This window comes from Doryrhamphus excisus, linkage group LG2, assembly GCF_037039965.1.
Source record: "Doryrhamphus excisus strain RoL-2023G ecotype Guam linkage group LG2, RoL_Dexc_Guam_v1.1, whole genome shotgun sequence".
NCBI lineage: Eukaryota > Metazoa > Chordata > Actinopteri > Syngnathiformes > Syngnathidae > Doryrhamphus > Doryrhamphus excisus.
This window is the reverse complement of record NC_136358.1, coordinates 8,382,755-8,401,433: the sequence shown is the minus strand read 5'-3', so window position 1 is coordinate 8,401,433 and position 18,679 is coordinate 8,382,755. Positions and strand designations below refer to the sequence as shown.

At 42.0% G+C, this 18,679-nt stretch overlaps 1 protein-coding gene across 1 annotated transcript in view; it reads left to right on the top strand.

Annotated features, from left to right (window-relative positions):
* Window positions 1-18,679, top strand: part of pcxb (pyruvate carboxylase b) — a 219,111-nt gene that overhangs the window by 100,267 nt on the left and 100,165 nt on the right. The window contains exon 12 of the mRNA XM_058066386.2: window positions 16,911-17,093. Within this exon, the coding sequence (XP_057922369.2) occupies window positions 16,911-17,093 (183 nt within the window). The remainder of the gene's footprint in view (window positions 1-16,910; window positions 17,094-18,679) is intronic.

Here is an 18,679-nt window from a genome sequence, read left to right as displayed (position 1 = left end):
ATGTTGTCTGCGAATGAATAATACAAGATCTCCCTTCTCCAAGGCCAAACAATCCTAATTTGGATCAGCACCAAACGGCATACCTCCGTAGATGCACATCTGCTGAATATGCATGAAGTGTCTCATCAAGACTCATGCATATTCAGAGGAATAAAAAAGTCAATATAAATGCTTGTAATGTTAACACAGCTAATAAACACAGGGTGATGGATACACCGAAAGAGGTAAAAATAAACCTAAAAATCATTCATTAAGATAGCAGGCTGCGGAAGTGTAAAGGTGAATTATATTGCTTTTTGGATATTTATGTTCTGTTAATGCTGATCTTTAGACCAAGCAATAAAAATGAGTGACAGAGTTATTGGGTCATAACCTTTTCCTCCCAGACAATGTTTCTTTATTGGGAGGCCGAGCTGGTCTCATTAGATGGAACATGACTTGCAAACGAGAATGATAACGAATTAGATGTGCTAGCTGTTTGATGTGTAATGCCAGGCAAACACTAGGATTTAAGTGCATTCCATTGGCATTCGAAAGGTATTCTAACTGCTCTATGTGAGCAGTGATTCAACTCCCACAATCTGTTTTTATACAAAGCAGTGCAGGTATACACTGCACTGGCCGTCTAGCTCGGGGTGGGTCAGAGGTGCTATCATGTCCGATTGATTTTGGTTTGGTGCACATAAAGAAGCTCTAGGGAGACATATTTTTTCTCTGACTGGGGTCGGCAAACATCAACTCTTCGGCCTCCTTCTTGTGGTTCCCTTTGTAGTCCTTGGTGATTTTTTTTCTAAAATGACGGACATGCACATATTTGAAAAGAGTTTAAAGTATCCAGCTGTTGGGTGAGCACCGGATCCGGAGGGGAAACCTGTGTGTCACTATGAGACATCTTTTTTGGCAAAACCGCTCCTTTTTGGTAGTAAACCCCTGCACTAAAGCATGAATAAAAAGTCACTTTGCACAAGGGGACTTTTCAATGCTGGCTTGGGCCGCACGGTAGTCGAGTGGTTAGCGTGTTGGCCACACAGTCAGGAGATCTAGGTTTGATTCTTCGCTTGGCATACAAACAGGCATGCATGCACATAGCAATACAGTATATTGAGGTCAGTCATTTTTATTTACACTACCGCTCAAAAGTTGAGGATCACTTCCAAATTTCTTTGTTTTCCAAAGAAAAACATTTTCATGCAATCCATGAACAATTTTTTCCATTTCACAAACAGTTTTTCATCCATTTCACAGACAATTAAAATGAATTGGATGATTTTCAAAGAAGGATCTCCATTTTTGCATAGAGGCCTACTATCAACAACTGTCAGTCCTCTGCATCAATCTCCTGGTATGGCTGCTAATCCAAGTTCATCATTTTATAAGGCTAATAGATTATTAGAAAACCCATTTAAAAATCTAAACTAAAACTAAAATCTCTTACCATGCTGTTAACTACTCACTTCAGAGAGCAGCACAAACTGGGTGTAACAAGGACAGAAAAACAATGCACTGTGCAAGAAGACACAGATGCATCACAGCTGCACTAAATAGTACCCATCAAACACCAGTGGCGGTATCAATAGTGAAGTGGCCACTTCAGGATGCTGGACTTCATAGCAGGACTACCACGAAAAAGCCATATCTCAGACTGGCCAAAAACATTTCCAAGTGATCCCAAGCGGTAGTGTATAATGTGATTTTATGTGAATTTATATTTATACATGGTCCCAGTCCTTGTGCACATCATATTGTAATATTATCAGATTGTGACACCCCTACAAATTAATAAGAACATCACCAAGGATTTTTCTGAGACGTTTGATCTGAAAGAAGAGTTGAATAGGCGGTGAAAGTCTCTGAGCAGCTCAAAGATTGTAGCCACAACAAGAAAATTGTAGCGCCGGGTTAAGCGGGAATTGATGTCATGAAATGGAAATTTTTTTTTTAATAGAGGGTAAATGTCAGCCGTGATGTCATTTCTTGCAGCATTTAGCGGACTAACAAATCAGTGGCTGAGTGATGGGTGGTGATTGAGGCAGGCGTAAAAAGTCGTGACGGCTTGGCGGTGCACGCCCAAGAGAAGTAACACCAGCAGCACCCGCTGTTTGGGATAGGCGAGGGGGGGAGGCTGACACCATGCTAATGAGGATGATCCGTAGCTTTTGGGGAGGAAGTTTAGCACAATGTCAGCCTCATTCTCCAGTCAATAAGCAGTCTGAACGTCGCGAGACATGTTTAAAAGGGATCGAGGGCCTGTTTATGCGGCTGACCCACGTAATAGTACTAATATGTTTTAAACAGCGGGAGCCTCGGGCTGTCGGGGAATACATTTGCTCACTTTGGGTTTCAATGTGAGCATAGTTCATTTTAATTCCTGGGCCTCAAGGACTTCATATGCATGTAGTTAAAACACCATAATCATACAGATACTGTTGCATCTTCCCTGTTTGACTTTTTAACCTCCAGGAACCCCGACGCCTGCTTGTTTACGACAGCCTTTCATTTTTATTTCGACACTAGAAGCTCCACCACGGTCACTGGGGTGCATGCAGCTCTATTTGCAGCCCATAAGCACTTCAGTACTACAATACAACTCACCTGGAATTTCAAAGTGCCAGTGCATCCCAAAGAGCACTGTAATCACTGCGAGAGGATGCAGAGACACAGGAAGGGGCATGAGAGGATGGATAAATAATTCATGGCGAGTGAGGAGGGCGGGCTAATGAGGGCGGCTGTGTTGTGAAGGATTTCAAAGAATTTAATAGAACTGATCCTGCCACTCACAGCCCTCATTGGTGGACATGAAAAATGAATGGATGACTCACAGGAAGTGATAAACATTTGTTCCCTCTTACGCCACATAGTGTGTGGCCAATCCTTGCATTGTTAAAAGTGTTAATGCATGCAATGTAGGAAATAGAGCAAGGCTGAGGAATAATCATCAAAGTACTTGGAGGCCGTCGACTTCTTCTCAAGGACCTTCACTGACTATTTTACATGAAAACATGACAAAAATAAATCAGCCTGTACACTAACAACGTGCTCGCATCCATCCCACCACAGCTTCATAACTCCATCACTGGCTAATTCATTAGTTTCTCTAATGGAAAAATGTGCCTTGTTAAATCACAAGCAGGCGGGGTCATGGGCAAAATTGGACAGATTGGAAATTAATTTTGTGCCGTGCGTGCGTGCGTGTGCACGAGTGTAATTCCATCAAGCAGCTGCGATGCGCGCACGGATTGATTTGGTACTTTGTCTTTGCTGCATGTGAGTCATCGCTACATGCAAAGATGAAGACGTCAGAGGTGACAAGGAGGCAAAGAGAGGGCGGAAAGTGAGCAAAAAAAAAAAAAAGGTGAATGAGCGACGTAGTGCGGATGGGAGAGGATTAAGAGGGATAACGTCGTATCCGAGGTGGAGGAGATAAGAAGTTGGATGAATGCTCAAACAGCTCAGGCCGTGTTGTCAACGCTAAGTTTCACTTTCAGATCGTTTTGCTTGACTTTTAAATGGGTCACGGTGAGGTTAGGCAAAATATTGACAGACACTTTTATAAATACATTTACAAGCTTATGTACATTGCCAGTTGACTGAATTTTTTTTTAAATTAGTTGCACCTCTTTTTGGACCTCAGATGACATTATTCTTCCACGTCTCATCTTCTTTTAATTAGTATTCTTCTTTTCTTACCATTGACGGAACACACTCCCTCCCTTCTGTTGCTATCCTTGGCTACTTGCCTTTGACTTTGAGTCTTTGACTTTAATGCCATCCACAGTGATGAGGAGAAAAGGTCACAGGGAGGAAGGTTGATGCCATTAGGACATGTGACATCGCGTGCGTACACAGTCTTTGACTTTACCTGACAGAACATGCTAACAATCAAACGGCAGCAATCCACCATTGTGCTCGGGATGAGAGGGATGAGAGATGCTGCTGAACGTCTATCATCTCATTTCTGGGATTTCTAGTTTATGCTGTTAGAGCTATATGTTAGTACTAATATGTTTTAAATTTTTATTTACATTTATTTTTAAATTACATATATTTAAAAATATTTTTCATGAAATTGTTATGGAATAAATGTGATTATTAGTCAATGACATCACGACTGCACACAAAATGCAGTTGAAACTTCTTACTTTTAAGGGAGCCTATCCCAGCTGTCTTCGGGCGAGAGGCGGGGTACACCCTGGACTGGTCGCCAGCCAATCACAGGGCACATATAGACAAACAACCATTCACACTCACATTCATACCTATGGACAATTTGGAGTCGCCAATTAACCTAGCATGTTTTTGGAATGTGGGAGGAAACCGGAGTACCCGGAGAAAACCCACGCATGCATGGGGAGAACATGCAAACTCCCCACAGATGGCCGAGGGTGGAATTGAACCCTGGTCTCCTAGCTGTGAGGCACCAATCGACCGCCGTGCCCGCCCAAAAGAACCTCATACCAAGAGTAAAATATGGTGGTGGTAGTGTGATGGTGTGGGGTTCTTTTGCTGCTTTAGGACCTGGGAGGCTTTCTGTGATAAATTGAATCATGAATTCTGCTGTCGATCAAAGAAATCCTGAAGGAGAATGCCTACCCATCTGTTGGTGACCTCAAGCTGAACCGAACTTGGGTTCAGCAGCAGGACAATAATCCAAAAAACACCAGCAAGTCCACCTCTGAATGGCTGAAGAAAAACCAAATGAAGACTTTAGTGTTGCCTAGTAAAAGTCCTGACCTGAATCCTATTGAGATGTTGTGGCATGACCTTAATAACTTTATAATTCATGTCATGCAGCAGGCCATGCCAGACAACAGGCCACACTTGCACCACAGATGGATGAATAGAAGCCACTGGAAGGAAGTAATGGTTGGAAATGGATCCAAAGAGCTCCAGTGTAAATGGATCAGTGGCAGTTAGCCATATTGGATCGACTGGGTGCAGTCTGTGGAGCTTTTACGGATGCATCCACTCAATGGACACTCCATTAGGTACACAACCCAATGAGGTCCATTACGGGAGCCGTATCTTTGCAAAGATGATGTGCACGAACGCATCATCCTGCTTCTTTTTCAAATTATATGCAAAGAAAGTGGCTTTTTAAAAGCAGCACAGTGGCTTTTTAGCATCAAACATCATCACACTGTGAGCAGGTTGAACATAGGTTACCTCACATGCCCCGCCTCTTTTATTTTTATTCGGTCACTATTCATTTTTAATGTGCACTGTGCGCACATTTGTCAGATTGCATCATCGCTCCGAGACAGCCAGGTTTTTGTTGTATTATTATCATTATGTTGATGTCAGCAGCACATGTTTTAATCATCCGCCTAACTGTTGCTAGAAGTTTTACAAGTACACGATGGCCGTGTTGTCAGAGAGGATGGTGACAGGCTGGAAATGAAACATGCATATGTTGTCTTCAGTGTGATGACTGTGATATTTAGCTATTTAGACTCCAGGTACAACCACAATGACATGGACGTGTTAAATGGAAGCTTCCCTGACAAGACTGCTCCAGAAATTATTTTGGCATTTCTCCCCATCTGCTCTGATATTGTGCATGACATTTCATGGTGGAAGATTAGACGAGACGTTTACTGACATGTGAAGGAAGGGTAGAGTGGAATGAGAGAGATGAAGGACCTGTTGGAAGTAGCGGTTGTAGCCTGGAGAGATGTTTGGTGTCTTCGGAGCCAACTTGATAGCGAGAGATAGCAGAACCTGGAAGTTGAAAGGCAGTTTGAAGTTTTTCTGGTGAGCCGAGTGGGGGTTGTTCAGTCCTGGTGACCAATTACTAACGCATCTGCTGCGGGGGAAGTGGAGAAATGGAGAACGTCATGTCATCGGAGCCCGGTTGTGGTCAAAATGCTTTTGTAGATACAGCAGTGGCGGAGCCAGAAATCTTTCATTGGGGTGACCGGGGCGAGACCATTGCTCAAATAGGGATGGCAATAAGTTGACACCTGAAATGTCTAGGTGGGCAGTGGGGGGGCTGGACAGGAACCAGAGAATATGCTTCACCTGCCACAGAAACATTAGGTAAAGCAATAGTTCCTTTAGACCAGGGGTCTCAAACTCAATTTACCTGGGGGCCACTGGAGCTAGGGTCTGGGCAAGGCTGGGCCGCATCAGGTTTTCCAAAAAAAAACAAAACGCATTTATTAAAAACAGAAAAATATACAAACTTTTTCAGTGCTTTGGTTCCGATTTTCTACAATAAAAGCTCTGATAAAACATTCCACTGTTCTCAAATATCTTAATTTTTATTTTTCTGCACAAAATAAGATGAAAAAGAAAATAAATCAATCAGTAATAAATAAATATAATAATAATAAAACGGCAAATAATAAAAACTTAAGAAACCACATATAGTTGGTGGGTAGACAAATTATTTTTTTCAGATTAAAATTAACAAAGCATTATTCGAGCCCTGTAGACATGACAAAACACAACTATAGTCACATTTATACTTTTTTTTACTGACAACATATTGCGCAACTGCAGGGTCTTGAGACACATGCTAACTCGCAAACTAGAGAGCTAGCGACCTAAACAGTAGCCTTCAAGTTATTTCCTTTAAACTTAAATAGCCAAAAACTTACCACTTCCACACGGATAGGGAGGATAACTATTAACAGTTATTTAATCTTTAACATGAACATTAATCAAATGTGATAATTTTTTCTGGGTACATGATACCATACAGTCCATCCATCCATCCATTTTCCTCCGCTTATCCGGGTCCGGGTCGCGGGGGCAGCAGTCTTAGTAGGGAAGCCCAGACTTCCCGATCCCCGGTCACCTCCTCCAGCTCCACCGGGAGGACACCAAGGCGTTCCCAGGCCAGCTGTGAGACATAGTCCCTCCAGCGTGTCCTAGGTCTGCCCCGGGGCCTTTTCCCGGCTGGACATGCCCGGAACACCTCACCAGGGAGGCGTCCGGGAGGCATCCGGACTAGATGCCCGAGCCACCTCAACTGACTCCTCTCAATGTGAAGGAGAAGCGGCTCTACTCTGAGCCCCTCTCGGATGGCTGAGCTCCTCTTCCTATCTCTTAGGGTGAGTCCAGCTACCCTACGGAGGAAACTCATTTCAGCCGCCTGTATCCGCGATCTCACTCTTTCGGTCATGACCATAGGTGAGGGTGGGAACATAGATCGACCGGTAAATTGAGAGCTTTGCCCTCCGGCTCAACTCTCTTTTCACCACGACGGTCCGGTACAGCGACCGCATAACTGCCGAGGCTGCCCCGATCCGTCTGTCGACCTCACGCTCCCACTTTCCCTCACTCGTGAACAAGACCCCGAGATACTCAAACTCCTCCACCATACAGCATCCATATCAAACTTGCGCGGGCCGCACTAACATTAAGCTTTCATATCAAGGTGGGGGCCTCAAACTAGTGTCAAACGGGCCGCGTGTTTGAGACCCCTGCTTTAGACCATACTGTTTACGTTAACAACACAGAACGTTTTGTTGGAATTTGATCAAAGTACGTTTTCGATGCAGTAAAATGCATTTCTGTTTTGACACAGAAAATATTTGACACGGTTCCCCCTTTGTATTTTTCTATGGTTATAGCTTCAAATCACTGTAGTCTCAGCATCTTTCCCCTGAAAGTGACAGCACCCACATTGGTACCCCTTTCAGGAGAATCACCCAGAGACAGAAATGACATCCTGTCATGTTAAAAAGAGAAATAATTTGAGGTGCTCATGACAACAAAAAAAATGTTTGAAAAAAGTATATGCTTTAAGAAAAAGGTTTGCCATCCGTCAGTAAACAACTATAAATACGAGGGAAATGAAGTTGTGTGCCCCACCATGAGTTTTCTAAACCACCTATCTATGCTGAGAAGTCATCAAAACGGCATAGTAAAGAAAAAGAAAGATTCACAACAATAATGATATTCTGTTATAATGAGTAATTTAAACATTTTTCTACAGTAAAGGAATTTTGGAAGCCAGAACAAAGCAGTTCATTGACCATCTGCTATAACGCATATAACACCCATCAGCCAGAATAGCTACGTATGTTGTTGGACAAATTGGCACCGACACATTTATGCAGACTACAAACAAGACAAGCCTTAGAAGTTGCCATGAAAACCCATATTATTCTAAGATTCATAATATATATGTATCTTAGTGGGAAAAAAAAATATGATTTACGCATTGTCACCTTGTCATCATGCCTCAGTGCTTGTCTTTTCCTTGGTCTGGATTGAGACGGTAGCTGATGGTAACTAACTCTTTTTTTGATCAAAGGCACATTATCAAAGTGTGCTGAGCATCATACCAAAGAATGTGACCAGGCAAATGTCGTCTTTTGGAAAAGTCGTCACATAACCAGCAGGCATAATATTAGAAAATATATAACAACAAGAAAATCAACAAAAAATGGACCAAAACAATACGTATGCAAACACTATATTCTATGCATAGTTATGGGGGGGGGGGGGGGGGGGGGGTTCTGAAAGTCAAAATTAAAGGATGCAAGAGCCATTGTGATATTTTGTAAAGCAACGATGTAGATACTGTACGCTAAGAAGTTCTACATGTAGCATATTATTAATATGAACTAATATATGGGTCTTTGGGCGATTAGTGATTAGCGCACAGGCCTCACAGCTAGGAGACCCAAGTTCAATTCCACCCTTAGCCATATCTGTGTGGAGTTTGCATGTTCTCCCCATGCATGTGTGGGTTTTCTCCTCCCGCATTTTAAAAACATGCTAGGTTACTCCAAATTGTCCATAGGTATGAATGTGAGTGTGAATGGTTGTTTGTCTATATGTGCCCTGTGATTGGCTGGCGACCAGTCCAGGGTGTACCCCCCTGGAAGATAGCTGGGATAGGCTCCAGCACTTCTTCGACCCTACCCCAAGCAGTAGAAAATTACAATTATTTTAATCCCAGAATATTTTTACTTTATTATACAGTATTATAGCTTCCCCAACCTAAAATCAAAACTTCATTTTGTTCTGTTTCTGATAATATTACCACTTAAAAGCTTTTAAAGTATTTTTTCTTCAATATTTCAACCTTACACTTTAACGCTAATAAAATGACAGTTTCGCTACGAGTTAATTCTTGTAAAATTTTAGACCACAACTTTTTTATTTTCATATTTTCACTTTATTTTGTAGAATTACAGCTCCCCCCCATTTTTGTTGCTTTTTTTCCCCGCAACCTAATTTTCCAAAAAATTATTTGTTACTTTACTTTTTTTTAAATTCTCATTAAGACTTTTTTCTGTCAATACATTTACTTCATGTTGTACTCCTATGTTTTACTCTTGTTCTTTATTTTTCTTGTTATATTATATTTTTCAAACTTGCCACGAGCCACAAATGGCCGCCGGGCTGCACATTGGACACCCTCGCCCTGAAGTGACAGTGGCTGTTGAAATTTCAAGTCAGTCCGACTTTCAGGCCCCATAAACTCAAGCGTCACAACTTGGTGCGTTTGTCAGAATAATAACAGCACAGAAAACAGTATGGAGAAACTAAGTACTGATTCCAGGTGTAGATAATAAAAGTACATGTTATGTAAAACACAAGCTTTTGTAAAGGGGTGTACACAGACAGGAGCAGAGCCTTTTGTATTCCGGGGGTGCATTAATGGGAAAAACACAAACATTTTATACCAACCCTTCTCCCAACAAGGCAATTACTGATGTTATTTCCCCCTCGTTGTTTTGTTTTTTAAACAATTGTCAAGAGGAGGAAAGTGGTGAAGATGTGCAGGATTGAAATTAGCTATAATGAAAGTGAGGGACTGGGGGATGTGGAAGGAGATAGAAGGTGAGGAGAGATTAGAGAGAGTTGTGAGTGGAGGCAAAGCAGAATGGGCCTTAATTGATAGAAAATTCCAAGAGCAAGGAAAGCAGGGAAATGAAAAGAGGGCAAGAGCAGCAGCAGCTTCTCAATTGCTCATTAGGGTCATTATACTGCAGTCTACACACACACACACACACACACACACATATACATATACACACACGGGATAGAAAGAAGAAGCCAATTTGGTCACGTATCCAAAAATGAGCCTTTTGATGAAAAGAAACTCCACAACTGAGTGTTTTATTTGTGTGTGTGTGTGTGTCATAGTAGTTAGCACATGCTCATATGAGATGCTCCTGATTGCAGGAACACATTTTAGGCTCTGCGGCCTGTAATTGCTCTGCTCACACACAGAGCCAGACGCTGTCAGCCTTTAAAAAAAAAAAGACTGTGAATCAGATGGAGCAATGAAAGAAAGAATGAAAGGATAAATAACAGCAGATGCTCTGGGCACTGACGGAGGATGAGGTCAATAATGGTTTTTGTGAGGTGAGGAGACAGAGAAAAAAAAAATCATTGTCAGTATACAGACAGGAAATGAAGGTGAAAGTGGATGGATAGGAGGAAAATTGAAATAGGACAAGAATGGAAGGAGAGTTTTTGTTTTGGGTTTATGTACAAACAGCAGATGGAGACCCCGACTTAAAGCTAACATTAGTATGATTACGTTTTTTTAAGTGTTTATTGCAGGAGGCCATCAAGTTCTGTTTCTACAGGTCACACCTGAATTATATGTCCATTAACCTCTAAATCACTCACACTGTAACCGAGAACACATGATAGACGTATAAAATACACTAATAATACCATGGAATTCCTGGGGTCTCCTACCGATCGGCCACCAATCGGTATCGGTTTCTCCCAAGAAAACTCCCAAGATGTGGGTGTGTTTGCTGGGATTTCCAAGTGTCCGTGAATGCACATGCAACTTGTGCCCCGGGAGTTAGGTGGTGCAACTGAATGCACCATTCTTAGCAAAGGCTACTTCAGTACTGACATTTTGCTAGTTTTGTTCCTTCTTGTTGGGTATGAAGTGTCCATTGTCTGACTGGAATATTTCCATGGTGTCTCTACCCTAAAGAAACCACGGCGCCCTTCTTAAAGGGGACCTATTTTGCTTTTTCTGACCTATAAATGTAGTTAGAATATTAATATTTAATATAATTTCACCACAGATATACTGTATGTTCTTTTCAAAAAGTAAGTGGTTAAGGTGGTTCCTTTTTTTCATATTTACTATCATCTCCCGCCCCCCTCATTAATTAATTACCAATTTTATTAGTAATTACCTATTTTTGGGGTGTCCTGGCCTGCCTTTCATAAGGCACCCCTGTCCAATAGCACTATTAATAATAATATCATTAGCATTATATTATTAGCCAACATCATTATAAATAAATTGAAAAATGTTAGGTGGGAGCGTGACGTCGATAGGTGGATTGGCGCAGCGTCTGCAGTAATGCGGTCGCTGTACCGTCGTGGTGAAAAGAGAGCTGAGCCGGAAGGAAAAGCTCTCAATTTACCGGTCAATCTATGTTCCCAAACTCACCTATGGTCATGAGCTGTGGGTCATGACCGAAAGAACACGACCGCTACAAGCGGATGAAATGAGTTTCCTCCTTCGGGTAGCTGGACTCACCCTTAGAGAGCTCAAATGAGGAGCTCAGTCATCCGGGAGGGGCTCAGAGTAGACGCTTCTCCTTCTTGCGAGGAGCCAGTTGAGGTGGCTCGGGTATCGAGTCCGAATGCATCCCGGACGCCTCCCTGGTGAGGTGGTTCCAGGCATGCCCGGCCGGGAGAAGGCCCTGGGGCAGACCTAGGACACGCTGGAGGAATTATACCTCACAGCTGGCCTGGGAACGCCTTGGTGTCCTCCTGACAGAACTGGAGGAGGTTGCCGCGGACTGGGAAGTCTGGGCTGAGACTGCTGCCCCTGCGACCCGGACCTGGCTAAGCGGAGGAGGATGGATGTATGGATGGATGAAAAATGTACACTTACATAAAACCCTGATGGGGGTTAAAAAAGAGAATAACTCATTACTTTTATCACTGAGGTTGTCCTAGACCAGGGGTCTCAAACTCAATTTACCTGGGGGCCACTGGAGCTAGGGTCTGGGCAAGGCTGGGCCGCATCAGGTTTTTCAAAAAAAAGTATTTATTAAAAACGGAAAAAAATAAAAAATTTTCAGTGCTTTGGTTCTGATTTTCTACAATAAAAGCTCTGATAAAACATTCCACTGTTCTCAAATATCTTAATTTTTATTTTTCTGCACAAAATAAGATGAAAAATAAACAAACAAATCAAGAATAAAGAAAATCAATCAATCAGTAATAAATAAATATAATAATAATAATAAAATGGCAAATAATAAAAACTTAAGAAACCACATATAGTTGGTGGGTAGACAAATTCTTTTTTCAGATTAAAATGAACAAAGCATTATTAGAGCCCTGTAGACATGACAAAACACAACTATAGTCACATTTATACTCTTTTTATTTACAACATATTGCGCAACTGCAGGGTCTTGAGACACATGCTAACTCACAAACTAGAGAGCTAGCGACCTCAACGGTAGCCTTCAAGTTATTTCCTTTAAGCTTAAATAGCCAAAAACTTACCACTTCCACACGGATAGGGAGGATAACTATTAACAGTTATTTAACCTTTAACATGAACATTAATCAAACGTAATCATTTTTTCGGGGTACATGATACCATACAGCATCCATATCAAACTTGCACGGGCCGCACTAACATTAAACTTTGATATCAAGGCGGGGGCCTCAAACTAGTGCCGCGTGTTTGAAACCCCTGTCCTAGACACTGGAAGGGGTGTTGCAAAAGAGGGAGACACAGGCTTATTGGGCGGAGGAAGTATCAATAAAGAAAGCACTACACTGCTTAGTTATCATTGTTCACATCGACCCCTTTCAATTCCTTTCATGTTTCACCCTGGTGAAAGTGCATCTTTACATCCACCCCCGGCAGCAATCCAACATCCAATAAGTGAATGATGTCAGTATTAGTCGCTCAATAGCTATATTGAACGGGATCAATACCCACTCTCGTTAACTGGTCAACTTAAAAATGAGTTGATCCGAGGTCTCTCTTTGCGATCGTTAGTGAGGCTGTAATGACTTTTAGTTAAAGCGTCGAAGAGTGAACACCTTCTGAGCAATGTGCCATTAAGCTGTCATGGCGGTATCCATCGCCAGGCTTTTCTCCACAATGACTGTGTGTGTACGTGTAACGTTACGGCCCTAATGATCTAGGACATGCATTGTTGGTGCAGTCATTGTCAACGCACTCAAGGCGTCCAATGGAAGGCTCCCTTGGCTAATAGCATAGTGTCACTAGGGCGACCTTTTAGTGTCCTTAGTCATCTAGTGCAGTCGGGCCTCTCTACATCATGGCTTGAACATCACTCGCTCACTCTATTCAGTTTTTTCAAAAATGTATTATTGAATATTCATTCATTCATTCATTCATTTTCTACCGCTTTTTCCTCATGAGGGTCGCAGGGGGTGCTGGAGCCTATACCAGCTGTCTTTGGGTACACCCTGGACTGGTGGCCAGCCAATCACAGGGAACTTATAGACAAACAACCATTCACACTCACATTCATACCTATGGACAATTTGGAGTCGCCAATTAACCTAGCATGTTTTTGGAATGTGGAAAACCGGAGTACCCAGAGAAAACCAACGCATGCACATGGAGAACATGCAAACTCCACACAGAGATGGCTGAGGGTGGAATTGAACCCTGGTCTCCTAGCTGTGAGGTCTGCACGCTAACCACTCGACCGCCGTGCCGCGTATTATTGAATAGTGCTTCACTATTCCTTATTGTTGGCCCAACATGACATTTGTTATCCTCCCATTCCTTGTGGAAGTGGTATGTGTTTGGTTTCTTAATTTTTCCTTTTTCCCCACGGCATTAAAAACCTGTTCTTGAGTTTTGAACAAATAAATTGGAGCCGAACTCGGTACCTTGGCAGCTAGCTATATGCTACGAGGAGCGGCTGTCTCTTATGTCCCCGCAGTCATCCTGTAGCTTGCACAATATGGTGTAAACAAAGAATAATAGTAGTGTGAAGGTGACTATAGGGGTGTTATTTCATGAGTAAAGGGCTCTAATCAAGGTCATTAATGGGTTTTCTATGGTCACACTACTATTCAATTTATTAATATTGAATTGAATCGTGCATAACCACAATAAATGTGGGCTGGCTGAAGATAAAATGTATGGTTCACTCCCTTTTTAGCACCACGTTAGATCTGAAGTTGACAAAACAAGACCTACTTTTGAAGGACATCACTACCTACATTTTTTAAAGCTTTTTTTCATTACAAGGTTTTCCATAAACTTTGATAAATTCCTTGGGAGTCGACCCACTTTTTTAAACTCACTTTCACTGGCGACAAACTCCTCTCCGTCAAATTATTTCTATTGGATCTGTGTTTCAGTCCTCCATAAATAATATGAGCCAGCCCGAACTGATAATACTTTCTGGTATGACAAATGGGGGCTTTTTGGAATGATTCTTATGCTGTTATCAGGATGTGCTCAGCATCTCTCTGCTCTAATTGCCATTCGATCAATCTGCGATTAGATGCCACTGTCACGTACATGCAGCGTTACCTGTTTGCCCTCATCGGTAAACAAACCTTGACAATTATTTAACCACTGTGGAAAGTCGAGAGCGGCGGGAAGGTTAGCGAGTATGTGAAGCGAACAGGGGAAATTACCTTAATGGTAAGTGACTTGGCGAGAGAGCAAGCTAACTGTGAAATTTGATTTTGGGAAAAAAAGATTTGTGGTGTTAGAAAGTACTGCTACAATCAAGCTTTCATTTTGTTGCTCGAAAACAGGAATGCACAATAAAAGCTAGAAAAGGATCTTGTTTTGGCTGCCAGGCAATCAGCCCTGCATGTATAATTCAGCATGCAGAGTGCAATATGTATCTCTCTGTGGCAAAACTTACATTTCCAGGGCATCACACGATTAAAACGACTATCATGGCGAACTTAATCAGGAACTAAAATGCATTTAAATGTGTATTTGCTAACTAATTTCCTGCATGCAATATTGAGGGAATCTCTGCATTATTAGCACGTGGATTTCCCTTGACTTCAATTATCAACAGTGGCTTTTCTTCCGTTCTCCTTTTGCGTCAGATCAAGGCGCGCCGTTTTCTCTTGGGGGGTATTGCCGCGCCATCACTCATCTCCTACAAACTCTTTGCCCGGCAGTAAAAATTAATACATTCAACATTCGCAAAATACAAGCGTGCATGTGAGCTGCCCTCATTAGCACGCTCGCAGACAAACATAAATATCTTTCACACTCGTTAATGAGCAGAAATGGTGATATGGCTTTTTTTTTTTCTTTAAGATTCATTGCTGTGCTCTTGAGGGTGCCTGCCATTTAGCCCCTCTCTGCTGAAGGCCATGGAGGGCTACTCCCCTGCACTGCTTCCAAAAGGCCAGGCACTGAAGAAGCTCCCAGTGTGATTATATAGTAGGCCATATACAATAACTATAAAGTGAAACTGCAAACATCTGTCTTGCAGTCTCTGATTCCGTTTCCTTACAGTGCAAGATTGTCGACTTATGTGTATTTTATAATGCATGTATACGTTCTGCACTGTTTATTTGTCATTTTTGGATTTTGACTGCAATGCTGCCGGGTTATTTCAAGGGAAGGTGTGTAACCGGAAGATGCCTTTAGGGATGCGCCAGGATTTTACAATGCGATAAGATTAAATTTCACTCTATTTGCAGATCTTGTCCAACGGTGTCTTGGGTCGTAAGCACAGCTGCATTGATTTATTTCACGTATTACAGCTTGACACTTGCTGGCCCTGACTTTACACGAACAAAAAAAAAATGTGCCTTATGGCAAGTTCTGGCCCTCAAATCATTCTAGGACTTTTTACGGCTCCCACATGTGAAATTGCAGCCCAACTATTATTTTTTGAGTGATGCAACATGGTGACAGAAGTTCACAGCAGAAAAACTTTAAGGTACTGGTCACTGATCCTGGCGTCACCCCTTCATCACTTTGTGAGGGTTTCCAGATAAATGGGTGGGCCTAAACTGTGCACTTAGCCGGTGTGGGTGGCCCAAGCATAACCATGATGCTGCAAAGGTCCAAATGTAAAGCGGTCTATCACTTTAATGCACTCTTTTAAAAGGACCCCAATTCAACATACATTGTATCATAGCTTTCTTAAGTGAAAGGTATTATCCAGTCTAATTAATAAGCTGATGTGCTTGCATTAGTCTGCATTTTGATCATTTCACGCCAGGAGATTATGAACTGAATACATTTGAATTGCATGATAGCAACAACAGCGCAGGATGAGTAGTAAATGTTAGCAGTCCTGGACGCTTGCATTGTCTGAAGATATTGCTGGCCCATCACCAGAGTGCCACAGCATTGTTATAATTACAATTCCGTCTCATCTCTCGCTTCCAGGCCTCGAGGGGCTCCATATGTTGCATAGTTGGACGCGCTTTTCCTTTCCTCACATTTCCTCTCTCGCCTCTCTGCTCTCCTGCCAAGTGCTTTGGAGCACTCCACCCTTTTCCATTTCTCACTCATTCCCTGCTTGTTTTCTGCCCTCTTGCCACCGCTGCATGCAGGTTAATTCTATGCCCACATGCCAGGAGCCAAGCAGATGTGATGTCTTCCCAGAGTTTCATTAGCTGTTAGGATGCTAAAATCATTTGAGTACAATTCCATTGTCTTTTATAAAGTTGGAAGTTCCCTTTTTTCTGAGGTCAGCTTTGAGGTCTTTTTCCTCCTGCAGGCATCAAATAAAAGCAATCACTGTGAATGAGAGTATAACTGACACTTTTAGTTGAGAGACAGGCTCTTAACAACGCTGCTGTGCATTCATCCACTGAGCACAAAGAGTACTTTAATGAAAACAGTAAATCTTCCTGACAAACTGTGCCTGCATCTATCCCAATGCAGCCAAATCTGCAAGAATCATATCTCCAGCAATATTGAAGGATCGCCACGTTGTACAGTTATGTCTGCTTTCTCCAACCTCCAGGTGTTCCGCAGCGGCGAAGGCATGGGCATCCGACTGGACAGCGCCTCGGCCTTCCAGGGCGCTGTCATCTCGCCGCACTACGACTCCCTTCTAGTGAAAGTCATCGCCAGTGGCAAGGACCTGCCTACCGCCGCATCCAAGATGAGCCGAGCCCTGGCCGAGTTCAGAGTGAGGGGGGTCAAGGTAGGACTGTCAGCCATTGTGTACATTCGACAATGCTATAAACAAGCATTTTTATCAGGCTACACTGTATGGACATGTCTTGGGGCACACATCTTACGCACTTCAGTAATTAATCAGCAACATTTGAGCTCATAAATGTCCAAAAATACATACTAAAAACTTTTGTTCCAAGAAATTTGAACTTTTTTCCCCCACATGTTGAAACCTCCTCGAGGTGGAAGAGTACATGGGTGTCACAAATCACTTGCTCCACACTTCCAAACCCTTCTGACTACCCTATGATTGGATGAAATACAAATTATGTCATGATATATGATAAGTTGGTGAAGCCTGAAGCTTGGAATGACTGATTAACCGACAGAGGTGGTTGTCGACATAACAGAAAAACAAAACTAGCACATTTACATTAGCCACAGACATTTTTAGACATTTTATTTACCAGAGTTGCTGTCGTAATTTCACTGTCTGTCTTGACCACAATGTATGTACGATATATCAGGGGTGTCCAAAATTTATTCTGCCGAGGCAAGCATACTGAGAGTTAAAAGATGCAGGTGCACCACTTTGATATTTTTATGATATTATGATATATTTTTTTATAATATATATTGATATAGATATTATGATATGATATTTTTATATTTCACTCCGGTTTCCTCCCACATTCCAAAAACATGCTAGGTTAATTGGCGACTCCAAATTGTCCATAGGTATGAATGTGAGTGTGAATGGTTGTTTGTCTATATGTGCCCTGTGATTGGCTGGCGACCAGTCCAGGGTGTACCCTGCCTCTCGCCCGAAGACAGCTGGGATAGGCTCCAGCACCCCCCGCGAATGAATGAATTAATTTTTAAATTTCCACAAACTGCAGGCCACAAATGGCCCCCATGCCACACTTTGACACACCAGCTATGTAGCTTCTACATGTGTCGTTTGCTCATAGTCAAAATGTGTGGTGGTCGACACTGAGTAGAAGGTAGAGAGACTAAAAACCCTTTTTTGTCGAATTATTTTTCATTTACTGTATATATATATATATATATATATATATATATATATTTGGAGCAGTCTCTTCTATGTTGAGCATATAAATAAAGCCATATAAATGATAAACATTTACTGTAATGATATTTTTAAGCTACATACATATAGATATGTGTTATTATTTTAAGCAGCAAAACAATCTGAGGAGCTATTGGTGAGCCAAAATGTATTGCCAGAAGGGCTGTCGACATGTTTTGCAGTACAAAAATATATATAACAGCCCTATTTTGGTCCCAGTTGTGTAGTTTTTGAGCTGTTATTCAGTCCAGAGTTGTATCCGTGTTGTGCCGGCCAGCAAAGGTCTCACATTGTGAACGGTCGCTTGCGTCCACACTAATTCCCTTTAATGCTCAAATAAAAAGATTTCCCTTCAAGGTGATATGAGAGCAGCAGCCGGAGATAAGAAAACAAGTTTTTGTCATTTTATCCTTTTATCCTTCACTGAAAAGGTACTTACATGTATTTATGATTATAAGTCTCTTCTCCGTGAACATTTTTAAAGGTTACCTCTTGCCAGTCAGCCAGCAAAATGTCAGAAATAA